The sequence below is a fragment of the Oncorhynchus keta genome, chromosome 26, assembly GCF_023373465.1.
Source record: "Oncorhynchus keta strain PuntledgeMale-10-30-2019 chromosome 26, Oket_V2, whole genome shotgun sequence".
Classification (NCBI taxonomy): Eukaryota; Metazoa; Chordata; class Actinopteri; order Salmoniformes; family Salmonidae; genus Oncorhynchus; species Oncorhynchus keta.
The window spans coordinates 46,409,287-46,423,450 of NC_068446.1; the positions used below are offsets into that span (position 1 = coordinate 46,409,287).

At 41.5% G+C, this 14,164-nt stretch overlaps 1 protein-coding gene across 2 annotated transcripts; it reads left to right on the forward strand.

Moving 5' to 3' along the window:
* Nucleotides 1–2,515: 2,515 nt before the first annotated feature.
* Nucleotides 2,516–14,164, forward strand: snapc5 (small nuclear RNA activating complex, polypeptide 5). Of its 2 annotated transcripts, none has more exons than XM_052481093.1 (4): nucleotides 2,516–2,622; nucleotides 6,275–6,394; nucleotides 13,481–13,558; nucleotides 13,698–14,164. In XM_052481093.1, exons 2-4 carry the CDS (start codon nucleotides 6,305–6,307, stop codon nucleotides 13,887–13,889), a joined length of 360 nt encoding a protein of 119 aa, XP_052337053.1. In that variant the 5' UTR covers nucleotides 2,516–2,622; nucleotides 6,275–6,304; the 3' UTR covers nucleotides 13,890–14,164. The 2 variants fall into 2 exon arrangements, with proteins under 2 accessions (XP_052337053.1, XP_052337052.1); XM_052481092.1 differs by having other exon boundaries at nucleotides 2,541–2,785.

Here is a 14,164-nt window from a genome sequence, read left to right on the forward strand (position 1 = left end):
TACTATAGTTTACAATATAATACTACAGTACTTACTATAGAATTCTATAGTAAACTGTAGTATACTGTAGAATACTATACTACACACTGTAGTGTCCTTCAATCATGTGTAGTACTTACTATAGATTGTTGTAGTATACTGTAGAATAATATATGAAATACTACAGTATTATAGGGGGAAAAAACAACGTATTAAATACTACAGTAATGTCCGCAAATAACTACAGTCCGTAAAAAAACTTTTTTTTTAAGTATAGTAAATACTACATTATTAAATGAACATATACCCTGCCCATTCCCCTCCCACATATCGCAATTTGTGCCACTCGTAAATGAGAAACTTACATGCCAAGTACAGACTGTATTGCGTTCCTTACAGTATGTAGAAACGAGCAGAAGCTCTGAACTATGCATTCAGATTCCTGTCCTCGGTAATGGAAAATGGGCTCCTTTTAGTATTTAACCAGTAAGTTTACTGAAGGAGAAAGCTTCCACTTCTACGACAAAGATCATTAAAACATTTTTTTTTTAGTAAATACAGTAATATCCACATAAACACTATAGTAAATACAGTAATAATATATAATAATAATAATAATAATATAATAATATAATATATAATAATAATATATAATAATATATATATAATAATATCCACATAAACACTATAGTAAATACAGTAATATCCACATAAACACTATAGTAAATACTACAGCCTGTATAAACACTATAGTAAATACAGTAATATCTGCATAAACACTATAGTAAATACAGTAATATCTGCATAAACACTATAGTAAATACAGTAATATCCACATAAACACTATAGTAAATACAGTAATATCTGCATAAACACTATAGTAAATACAGTAATATCCACATAAACACTATAGTAAATAGTAATAATAAACACTATAGTAAATACTAATATAAACACTATAGTAAATACAGTAATATCACATAAACACTATAGTAAATACAGTAATATCTGCATAAACACTATAGTAAATACAGTAATATCCACATAAACACTATAGTAAATACAGTAATATCTGCATAAACACTATAGTAAATACTACAGCCCGTATAAACACTATAGTAAATACAGTAATATCTGCATAAACACTATAGTAAATACAGTAATATCCGCATAAACACTATAGTAAATACAGTAATATCCACATAAACACTATAGTAAATACAGTAATATCTGCATAAACACTATAGTAAATACTACAGCCAGTATAAACACTATAGTAAATACAGTAATATCCACATAAACACTATAGTAAATACAGTAATATCTGCATAAACACTATAGTAAATACAGTAATATCCACATAAACACTATAGTAAATACAGTAATATCCACATAAACACTATAGTAAATACTACAGCCTGTATAAACACTATAGTAAATACAGTAATATCTGCATAAACACTATAGTAAATACAGTAATATCTGCATAAACACTATAGTAAATACAGTAATATCCACATAAACACTATAGTAAATACAGTAATATCTGCATAAACACTATAGTAAATACAGTAATATCCACATAAACACTATAGTAAATACAGTAATATCCGCATAAACACTATAGTAAATACTACAGCCAGTATAAACACTATAGTAAATACAGTAATATCCACATAAACACTATAGTAAATACAGTAATATCTGCATAAACACTATAGTAAATACAGTAATATCCACATAAACACTATAGTAAATACAGTAATATCTGCATAAACACTATAGTAAATACAGTAATATCCGCATAAACACTATAGTAAATACAGTAATATCCACATAAACACTATAGTAAATACAGTAATATCTGCATAAACACTATAGTAAATACTACAGCCAGTATAAACACTATAGTAAATACAGTAATATCCACATAAACACTATAGTAAATACTACAGCCCATATAAACACTATAGTATACTACAAACTGCAAAAAACACTACATTAATTACTATAGTATATACACTAGTTATTTTAATACAGTATTTATAGTATAGTTAACTGTAAATACTACAGTATAATACTTCAGTAAATTCTGCAAAAACACTATAGTGAATACAATAGTATTTATAGCATTGTATTTTTTCATGTGGGCATGAGGTCAGAAAATAGGCCCTATTTAGCTCACAGATTCACCCTATATTAGGAGACATTTTATACTGGTACGGAGACAGAGACAGGGAAAGTGGCTTTAGAGATGACCAACAGCATACAAGCCAGCTGAGAACCAGTTCCTGAAAGTTTACAACTAGTTGGCTACATAAGCAGGACTGAGGTCCAAAAATGAACTACCTTTTTTGGGGTAACATCAGAGATAATCTAATGTTGATCATTTTATAACATTATGAATAATTTGATTATTTGTCATCATCATCATCATCATGTCCAATCAGCCGACCGAACCTGAAGATCCCGTGTGTGTGTGTGTAATGTTGTAGGAGACCACAACACGGCGCTAAAGGGTCACATCAAACTGCTGAGATGTGGGCGGAAAGTGAACCCGGAAGTGTGCGGAAGGAAAACCACGTGAATGAACAACGGAGGCTACAACAACATAACGAGTAGCATTTTATCATCGGCGCCATGGTAAACTAGACTGTTATAACGCTGTTGATGTGTCATTCAAATATGACACGAGTTTATTAGCTGGCTAGTTATCCATCAATGTGCAGGTTGCCTGCAAGTGGCCTTGTATTTGCTGCAAAGAGGAGATACACAAACGAACCATTTTTTTGTTGTGTGTGTGAAGGTTTGTGAAATATATAGAAAGCTTAACTGTGGATGATTTGACAAAGCTGAGGTTGTTAGTATTTTATTATTATTATTATATTAGCTAACTATCTTGATAAGACAACGTTAAATGACGTTATGTGACATTATTTTTTCCTGATTGAATTTGCTGCAGACGGCGTGTTATTTTAACATGGTCGAGCTATAATGTTGTATAAACGTTGACAAATGGGAACGTAAAGGCAAAATGAAGAGTGTTTCTCGTCAGCTTTCGGCAGCATCCTCCCTCGACGGAGTAAATGGGGGAAACCGAGGCTTTCTGAAAGTGAAGGCTTCGACGCTTTTCCCCCCAAATTGTGCCGGAACACAATTCATGTAATCAGATCTTAATGATCTGTTTATAATGCACATTTAGTGACAGAGGTATATATATATATTTTAATCCGTTTTCATTATAACATCGTGGTACAGCGGTAAATTACAATTCCAGATTTGCATCATGCTTCTCATTTTTGTCTTCCAAGTTGATTATTTGTACAAAAAAAGTAATCTATGGCATTATTTGGGATGCTTAAGACAGACGCGTATACTAAATAAAAACTAATTATTTGAACAACCGTGCAAAAGAGGAGAAAAAATACATCAAAATAGTGTGCAATAATACGCTCACGACCCTGAATGTTTCCTCCTCTACCTGCTAAACGAGCTACCGGTCAGGATAACGTGTTTCGGTCAAATCTAAGCAGGACGGTGACCAGCAGAGGTCGGAAATCAGTGGCGTTTTGCGACACCCGGTTTGAAAAACCACGTGATCAAACGACGCTTGGGACGTCATTCGTGACGTCCTTCTGATAAAGTGATAGTCGGTTAAGAACAAATTCTTATTTACAATGACTGCCTGTCAAAAAGGCCTCCTGCGGGGACGGGGGGCTAAGGATTGCAAATGACATTTTTAAAATAAAAATATAGGACAAAATATACATCACGACACGAGAGACAACAACACAACATAAAGAGAGACCTAAGATAACAACATGACAACAACATGGTAGCAACACAACATGGTAGCAACACAACATGACAACAACATGGTAGCAACACAACATGACAACAACATGGTAGCAACACAACATGACAACAACATGGTAGCAACACAACATGACAACAACATGGTAGCAACACAACATGACAACAACATGGTAGCAACACAACATGACAACAACATGGTAGCAGCACAACATGACAACAACATGGTAGCAACACAACATGGTAGCAGCACAAAACATGGTACAAACAATATTGGGCTACAGACAACAGCACAAAGGGTAAGAAGGTTAGAGACAACAATACATCACACTAAGCAGCCACAACTGTCAGTAGGAGTGTCCGTGATTGAGATATACTGTCAGTAGGAGTGTCCGTGATTGAGATATACTGTCAGTAGGAGTGTCCTGTGGAGATGAATGAAGAGATGGAGATAAAACTGTCAGTAGGAGTGTCCGTGATTGAGATATACTGAATGAAGAGATGGAGATAAAACTGTCAGTAGGAGTGTCCGTGATGGAGATATACTGAATGAAGAGATGGAGATGAGAAACTGTCAGTAGGAGTGTCCGTGAGTCTATGAATGAGATATAAAACTGTCAGTAGGAGTGTCCGTGATTGAGATATACTATGAATGAAGAGATGGAGATATACTGTCAGTAGGAGTGTCCGTGATTGAGATATACTGTCAGTAGGAGTGTCCGATTGAGTCTATGAATGAAGAGATGGAGATATACTGTCAGTAGGAGTGTCCGTGATTGAGATATACTGTCAGTAGGAGTGTCCGTGATTGAGATATACTATGAAGTGTCCGTGATTGAGATATACTGTCAGTAGGAGTGTCCGTGATTGAGATATACTGTCAGTAGGAGTGTCCGTGATTGAGATATACTGTCAGTAGGAGTGTCCGTGATTGAGATATACTGTCAGTAGGAGTGTCCGTGATTGAGATATACTGTCAGTAGGAGTGTCCGTGATGGAGATATACTGTCAGTAGGAGTGTCCGTGATTGAGATATACTGTCAGTAGGAGTGTCCGTGATGGAGATATACTGTCAGTAGGAGTGTCCGTGATTGAGATATACTGTCAGTAGGAGTGTCCGTGATGGAGATATACTGTCAGTAGGAGTGTCCGTGATGGAGATATACTGTCAGTAGGAGTGTCCGTGATGGAGATATACTGTCAGTAGGAGTGTCCGTGATTGAGATATACTGTCAGTAGGAGTGTCCGTGATGGAGATATACTGTCAGTAGGAGTGTCCGTGATTGAGATATACTGTCAGTAGGAGTGTCCGTGATGGAGATATACTGTCAGTAGGAGTGTCCGTGATGGAGATATACTGTCAGTAGGAGTGTCCGTGATGGAGATATACTGTCAGTAGGAGTGTCCGTGATTGAGATATACTGTCAGTAGGAGTGTCCGTGATTGAGATATACTGTCAGTAGGAGTGTCCGTGATGGAGATATACTGTCAGTAGGAGTGTCCGTGATGGAGATATACTGTCAGTAGGAGTGTCCGTGATGGAGATATACTGTCAGTAGGAGTGTCCGTGATGGAGATATACTGTCAGTAGGAGTGTCCGTGAGATATCGGCACACTGCTTTGAAGTTGGTTGCTTACTGATTTTGACACATGTTTCAGGCTCCGGTATGAAACGTATATATCACTACTACAGAGTGATTTGTAATGTTTTGACGAAGGGTTAGCTTATCTAATGTTACTGTGACGAGATGCAGCACATCCCTGATCAATACAAACCCTAACAGCTAATTTTAAAAAATATATATTTTTTAATGCTTCTTCTTCTGTACTCAACCGACCAGGAAGTTCATGACCATGACTGAATGTGGGGAGCCAATTAGCTCTAGTTTAGGCCCCTGTAATATGGATGGAGTTGAGTTTATTTAACATTTATTTAACTAGGCAAGTCAGTTAACACATTCTTATTTACAATGAGGGCCCGGACAACGATGGGCCAATTGTGCGCCGCCCTATGGGACTCCCAATCACGGGCCGGTTGTTATACAGCCTGGAATCAAACCAGGGTCTGTAGTGACACCTCTAGCACTGAGATGCAGTGGCTTAGACCGCTGCACCACTCGGGAGCCATATTATAGTGAGTTTACTAATATAGCCTGACTATAGCCTGCTGTATTTGCCTGTCTGAACCCACAGGACATCATGATAAGTCCACTCTACAAGAGCTGAAGAAGGAAGATGCATACTAATGCAACTGGTGTGAAACGGCTAGCTAGTTAGCGGTGCGCGCTAGTTAGCATTTCAATCGGTGACATCACTCGCTCTGAGACCTTGAAGTAGTTGTTTCCCTTGCTCTGCCAAATGCTGTAGCTTTTTTTTTTGAGGAGCGATAGGTAACGATGCTTCGAGGGTTGTTGTTGTTGTTGTTCAAAGGGAACTCTGGTTCGGTAGCAACACTGTTACACTAATACTGTATGTCTCTCAGTATTTAGGAATGGTCTAACCACCAGACACCATGTTGAGTCGTCTACAGGAGCTGAAGAAGGAGGAGGAGACCCTCCTGAAGATTAAAGTTATGCTGCAGGACCAGCTCAACAGACTCAAGGTACAAGCTACCTTCTATTTTACCTCACCTATGTAAATAAGTATGGAATCCTTCCCTCCTCCTTCAATATTTATTGTATTTGGGATTTATTATCGATCCCCATTAGTTCCTGTCAAGGCAGCAGCTCCTCTTCCTGGGGTTTATTGTGGATCCCCATTAGTTCCTGTCAAGGCAGCAGCTACTCTTCCTGGGGTTTATTGTGGATCCCCATTAGTTCCTGTCAAGACAGCAGCTACTCTTCCTGGGGTTTATTATGGATCCCCATTAGTTCCTGCCAAGGCAGCAGCTACTCTTCCTGGGGTTTATTATGGATCCCCATTAGTTCCTGCCAAGGCAGCAGCTTCTCTTCCTGGGGTTTATTATGGATCCCCATTAGTTCCTGTTGCCAAGGCAGCAGCTACGCTTCCTGGGGTTTATTATGGAGCCCCATTAGTTCCTGTCAAGGCAGCAGCTACTCTTCCTGGGGTTTATTATGGATCCCCATTAGTTCCTGTCAAGGCAGCAGCTACTCTTCCTGGGGTTTATTATAGATCCCCATTAGTTCCTGCCAAGGCAGCAGCTTCTCTTCCTGAGGTTTATTATGGATCCCCATTAGTTCCTGCCAATGCAGCAGCTACTCTCTTCGTGGGGTTTATTATGGATCCCCATTAGTTCCTGCCAAGGCAGCAGCTACTCTTCCTGGGGTTTATTATGGATCCCCATTAGTTCCTGCCAAGGCAGCAGCTACTCTCTTCCTGGGGTTTATTATGGATCTCCATTAGTTCCTGCCAAGGCAGCAGCTACTCTCTTCCTGGGGTTTATTATGGATCTCCATTAGTTCCTGCCAAGGCAGCAGCTACTCTTCCTGGGGTTTATTATGGATCCCCATTAGTTCCTGCCAAGGCAGCAGCTACTCTCTTCCTGGGGTTTATTATGGATCTCCATTAGTTCCTGCCAAGGCAGCAGCTACTCTCTTCCTGGGGTTTATTATGGATCCCCATTAGTTCCTGCCAAGGCAGCAGCTACTCTTCCTGGGGTTTATTATGGATCCCCATTAGTTCCTGCCAAGGCAGCAGCTACTCTTCCTTGGGGTTTATTATGGATCCCCATTAGTTCCTGTTACCAAGGCAGCAGCTACTCTTCCTTGGGGTTTATTATGGATCCCCATTAGTTCCTGTTGCCAAGGCAGCAGCTACTCTTCCTGGGGTTTATTATGGATCCCCATTAGTTCCTGTTGCCAAGGCAGCAGCTACTCTTCCTGGGGTTTATTATGGATCCCCATTAGTTCCTGTTGCCAAGGCAGCAGCTACTCTTCCTTGGGGTTTATTATGGATCCCCATTAGTTCCTGTTACCAAGGCAGCAGCTACTCTTCCTTGGGGTTTATTATGGATCCCCATTAGTTCCTGTTGCCAAGGCAGCAGCTACTCTTCCTTGGGGTACAGCAACATTAATGCAGTTCTATAGAATTCTAAATACCTGAAATTACATTTCATAACACATTAGGTGTTTTCCCTCAGGGCACTACATATACACTGCATGGCCAAAAGTATGTAGACACCTGCTCGTCGAACATCTCATTACAAAATCATGAGCATTAATGTGGAGTTGGTCCCCCCTTTGCTGCCGTCACTCTTCTGTGAAGGCTTTCCACTAGATGTTGGAACATTGCTGCTATAACAGCCTCCACTCTTCTGGGAAGGCTTTCCACTAGATGTTGGAACATTGCTGCCATAACAGCCTCCACTCTTCTGGGAAGGCTTTCCACTAGTTGTTGGAATATTGCTGCTATAACAGCCTCCACTCTTCTGGGAAGGCTTTCCACTAAATGTAGGAACATTGCTGCTATAACAGCCTCCACTCTTCTGGGAAGGCTTTCCACTAAATGTAGGAACATTGCTGCTATAACAGCCTCCACTCTTCTGGGAAGGCTTTCCACTAGTTGTTGGAATATTGCTGCTATAACAGCCTCCACTCTTCTGGGAAGGCTTTCCACTAGATGTTGGAACATTGCTGCTATAACAGCCTCCACTCTTCTGGGAAGGCTTTCCACTAGATGTTGGAACATTGCTGCTATAACAGCCTCCACTCTTCTGGGGAAGGCTTTCCACTAGATGTTGGAACATTGCTGCTATAACAGCCTCCACTCTTCTGGGAAGGCTTTCCACTAGATGTTGGAACATTGCTGCTATAACAGCCTCCACTCTTCTGGGAAGGCTTTCCACTAGATGTTGGAACATTGCTGCTATAACAGCCTCCACTCTTCTGGGAAGGCTTTCCACTAGATGTTGGAACATTGCTGCTATAACAGCCTCCACTCTTCTGGGAAGGCTTTCCACTAGATGTTGGAACATTGCTGCTATAACAGCCTCCACTCTTCTGGGAAGGCTTTCCACTAGATGTTGGAACATTGCTGCTATAACAGCCTCCACTCTTCTGGGAAGGCTTTCCACTATATGTTGGAATATTGCTGCTATAACAGCCTCCACTCTTCTGGGAAGGCTTTCCACTATATGTTGGAACATTGCTGCTATAACAGCCTCCACTCTTCTGGGAAGGCTTTCCACTAGATGTTGGAACATTGCTGCTATAACAGCCTCCACTCTTCTGGGAAGGCTTTCCACTAGATGTTGGAACATTGCTGCTATAGCAGCCTCCACTCTTCTGGGAAGGCTTTCCACTAGATGTTGGAACATTGCTGCTATGGCAGCCTCCACTCTTCTGGGAAGGCTTTCCACTAGATGTTGGAACATTGCTGCGGGGACTAGCTTCGATTCAGCCACAAGAGCATTAGTGAGTTCGGGGGACTGATGTTTGCCGATAGGACTGGCTCGCGGTCGGTGTTCCAATTTTTCTCAAAGGTGTTCGATGAGGTTGAGTTCAGGGCACTGTGCAGACCAGTCAAGTTCTTCCACACCGATCTCAACAAACCATTTCTGTGGGGATCTGGCTTTGTGCACGGGGGCATTGTAATGCTGAAACAGGACAGGGCCTTCCACAAATTGTTGCCAAAAAGTTGGAAGCACATAATCGTCTAGAATGTCATTGTATGCTGTAGCGTTAATATTTCCTTTTACTGGAACTAAGGGGCTCGAAACATGAAAAACAGCCCCAGACCATTATTCCTCCTCCACCAAACTTTACAGTTGGCACTATGCATTGGGGCAGGTAGCGTTCTCCTGGCATCCGCCAAACCCAGATTAGTTTGTCGGACTGCCAGGTGGTGTAGTGTGCGTGATTCATCACTCCAGAGAACGCGTTTTCCAGAGTCCAATGGCGGCGAGCATTACACCGACACTTGGCATTGCCCATGGTGATCTTAGGTTTGTGTGCGGCTGCTCGGCCATGGAAACCCATTTCATGAAGCTCCCAGCAAACAGTTCTTGTGCTGACGTTGCTTCCAGGGGCAGTTTGGAACTCGGTAGTGAGGGTTGCAACCAAGGACAGACGCTACGCTCTTCAGCACTCGGCCGTCCATTTCTGTGAGCTTGTGTGGCCTACCACTTTGCGGCTGAGCCATTGTTGCGCCTAGACTTTTCCACTTTACAATAACCGGGAAGCTCTAGCAGAGCAGACATTTGACGAAGTGACTTGATGGAAAAATGGCATCCTACGACAGTGCCATGTTAAAAGTCACTTAGCTCTTCAGTAAGGCCATTCTATGGGCTGTGTGCTCAATTTTATACACCCGTCAGCAACGGGTGTGGCTAAAATAGCAGAATCCACTAATTTGAAGGGGTGTCCACATACTTTTGATGTATTTAGGACTAACTTATTTCTTGCCACCCATTCTGAAACTGACTGCATCTCTTTGTTAAGTGTTGCAGTCATTTCAGTCGCTGTAGTAGCTGACGTGTATAGTGTTGAGTCATCAGTATACATAGACACACTGGCTTTACTTAGAGTCAGTGGCAGGTCGTTAGTCAAAATTGAAAAAAGCAAGGGGCCTAAACAGCTGCCCTGAGGAATTCCTGATTCTACCTGGATTTTGTTGGAGAGGCTCCCATTAAAGAACACCCTCTGTGTTCTGTTGGACAAGTAACTCTTTAACTCTTTATCCACATTATAGCAGGGGGTGTAAAGCCATAACACATATGTGTTTTTCCAGCAGCAACAGACTATGATCGATAATGTCAAAAACCGCACGGAAGTCTAACAAAACAGCTCCCACAATCTTTTTTAATCATCAATTTCTCTCAGCCAATCATCAGTCATTTGTGTAACTGCTGTGCTTGTTGAGTGTCCTTCCCTATCAGCGTGCTGAAAGTCATTGTTGTCAATTTGTTTACTGTACAATGACATTGTATCTGGTCAGACACCATCCCCCCAAAAAAAAGTTTAAGGTAACAGGCTGATTGTTTGGCTATTTGAGCCAGTAAAGGGTGCTTACTTTTGCTTCCCTCCAGGCCTGAGGGAACACACTTTCTAGGAGGCTTAGATTGAAGATATGGCAAATAGGAGTGACAATATCGTCCGCTATTATCCTCAGTAATTTTCCATCCAAGTTGTCAGACCCCAGTGGCTTGTCATTGTTCATTGACACTTGTTTTTTTTTTTTACTGTTTCACACTCATTTTACGGAATTCAAAATTACAATGCTTGCCTTTTTATAATTTGTTCAGTTATACTTGGATGTGTAGTGTCGGCCTTTGTTGCTGGCATGTCATCCCTAAGTTTGCTAATCTTGCTGATGCCATTAAAGTAGTTGTCAATATCAGTGGGTTTTGTGATGAATGAGCCATCTGATTCAGTGAATGATGGAGCGAGTTTTCCTTTTTGCCCAAAATGTCATTTTAGGTGCTCCAAAGCATTTTACTATCATTCTTTATATAATTTATCTTTGTTTCATAGAATAGTTTCTTCTTCTTTTTTATTTCGTTTAGTCGCGTGATTTCTCATTTTGCGATACGTTTGCCAATCGGTGTGACTTGCCTTCGGAAAGTATTCAGACCCCTTTTTCTTTGCTTTCTGCACATTTTGTTACTTTACAGCTTTATTCAATAATGTATTTTTTTTAAACAACTCCTCAGCTATTTACACACAATCCCCCGCAATGACAAAGTGAAAACATGGATTTTTCTTTTTTTGCATATTTATAAAAAAAACTGAAATACCTTATTTAATTAAGTATTCAGACCCTTTGCTATGAGACTCTAAATGGAGCTCAGGTGCATTCTGTTTCCATTGATCATCCTTGAGATGTTTCTACAACTTGATTAGAGTCTACCCGTGGTAAATTCAATCGATTGAACATGATTTGGAAAGGCACACACCTGTCTATATGAGGTCCCATAGTTGTATTTAAAAAAATATATATATATATATATATATATACATTAGCATAAATGTCTAAAATCCTGTTTTTGCTTTGTCATTATGGGTTTGATGAGGGGCAAAAACCATTTAATCAGTGTTAGAATGAGGCTGTAACCTAATAAAATGTGGAAACAGTCAAGGGGACCCACAGTCAAGTTCCTTATTTGCCTTTCCCTTTTTTTCTTTGCCTTTTCTCAGCAATGGAGCTGAGTTTGCCTTTTTTCCCAAAATGTCATGGAAGGTGCTGCCAAAGCTTTTTACTATCATTCTGTACGTCATGTATCTTTGTTTCATAGTGTAGTTTCTTCTTTTTATTCGGTTTAGTCAATTTGCCGTACGTTTGCCAGTTATTTGTGAAGACTTATTTGCTTTTCTTTTTGCCTCATCCTCCTCAGCCATGTTTAAATTCCTCATCAATCCACAGGGATTTAACAGTTTTACAGTCATTTTCTTAATGGGTACCTGCTTATTAGTAACTGGGATAAGGAAGTTCATATTCATGTAAATGTATTTAAAAATATATATATATATAATGTGTCAAGTGCAGCGTCTGGTTGCTCCTCATTACACACCACAGACCAGCAGCGTCTGGTTGCTCCTCATTACACACCACAGACCAGCAGCGTCTGGTTGCTCCTCATTACACACCACAGACCAGCAGCGTCTGGTTGCTCCTCATTACACACCACAGACCAGCAGCGTCTGGTTGCTCCTCATTACTCACCACAGACCAGCAGCGTCTGGTTGCTCCTCATTACACACTACAGACCAGCAGCGTCTGGTTGCTCCTCATTACTCACCACAGACCAGCAGCGTCTGGTTGCTCCTCATTACACACCACAGACCAGCAGCGTCTGGTTGCTCCTCATTACACACCACAGACCAGCAGCGTCTGGTTGCTCCTCAGTACACACCACAGACCAGCAGCGTCTGGTTGCTCCTCATTACTCACCACAGACCAGCAGCGTCTGGTTGCTCCTCATTACACACTACAGACCAGCAGCGTCTGGTTGCTCCTCATTACACACCACAGACCAGCAGCGTCTGGTTGCTCCTCATTACTCACCACAGACCAGCAGCGTCTGGTTGCTCCTCATTACACACCACAGACCAGCAGCGTCTGGTTGCTCCTCATTAAACACCACAGACCAGCAGCGTCTGGATGCTCCTCATTACACACCACAGACCAGCAGCGTCTGGTTGCTCCTCATTACACACCACAGACCAGCAGCGTCTGGTTGCTCCTCATTAAACACCACAGACCAGCAGCGTCTGGATGCTCCTCATTACACACCACAGACCAGCAGCGTCTGGATGCTCCTCATTACTCACCACAGACCAGCAGCGTCTGGTTGCTCCTCATTACTCACCACAGACCAGCAGCGTCTGGTTGCTCCTCATTACACACCACAGACCAGCAGCGTCTGGTTGCTCCTCATTAAACACCACAGACCAGCAGCGTCTGGTTGCTCCTCATTACTCACCACAGACCAGCAGCGTCTGGTTGCTCCTCATTACTCACCACAGACCAGCAGTGTCTGGTTGCTCCTCATTACTCACCACAGACCAGCAGCGTCTGGTTGCTCCTCATTACTCACCACAGACCAGCAGCGTCTGGTTGCTCCTCATGACACACCACAGACCAACAAATGTTATTTACATCAACAACATAAGATTCACTACAGAACGTATTGTGGAATGATAACTCGGGGGTACCGGTACCTTATGTTTACTACCCTCCTGAGTAATGGGTAAATGCCATATATATGACTGTCTTGTCTTTTTTTATTTAGTTTGAAGAAGGGGCCCTAAAGTCCATCATCAACGGTCAGACAGACGAAGGTCCTTCACAACCTGCCAGTCCTCCTGAGGTACTGCACACACGTCTCTCACAAACACACACACACACACACACGTCTCACACACACACACACACACACACACACACACACACACACACACACACACACACACACGTTATCTAATAAACTCACCTCCTGTTCCCTGCAGGTTCCTCTGAACCTGGATGACGAAGCAGTGATCAACCAGACCAAACTGCTGCTGAGTGGTCCTGTAGACTACCACATAGAAGAGGAAGAGGAGGAGGAAGATGAGGAGGAGGAGGACGACGACGAAGACGACGACAACAATGAGCTTGAAGCAGTGCCTGAGGAAGACGAAGAGGACGACGATTATTACTGAGTGGACCTGTCCCAAATGGCACCCTGTTCCCAATGTAGTGCACTGGGCTTGAGCAGGGACCTGGACAAATGTAGTGCACTACATAGGTAATAGGATGTGATTTGGGACGTTGCCAGTGTATTGACCTCTTAAAGAGGAGATGTGTGTGTATATAATATCACAGACTGTTTTTTTGTTTTGCATCCTGTACTTCTGAAGTTATTTATTATTATTATTATTATTATTAGTTAAACTACTAACTTGCAGTGGGTAAATAAAATGTAGCCTGAGTGCTA

What these genes read in the sequence shown, in the direction of transcription:
- snapc5 (XM_052481093.1), top strand. Translation starts at nt 6,305, where the DNA reads ATGTTGAGTCGTCTACAGGAGCTGAAGAAGGAGGAGGAGACCCTCCTG. An exon ending in ACCAGCTCAACAGACTCAAG is followed by an intron (nt 6,395 to 13,480) that starts GTACAAGCTACC and finishes TTTTTTATTTAG; the next exon opens with TTTGAAGAAGGGGCCCTAAA. An exon ending in AACCTGCCAGTCCTCCTGAG is followed by an intron (nt 13,559 to 13,697) that starts GTACTGCACACA and finishes TGTTCCCTGCAG; the next exon opens with GTTCCTCTGAACCTGGATGA.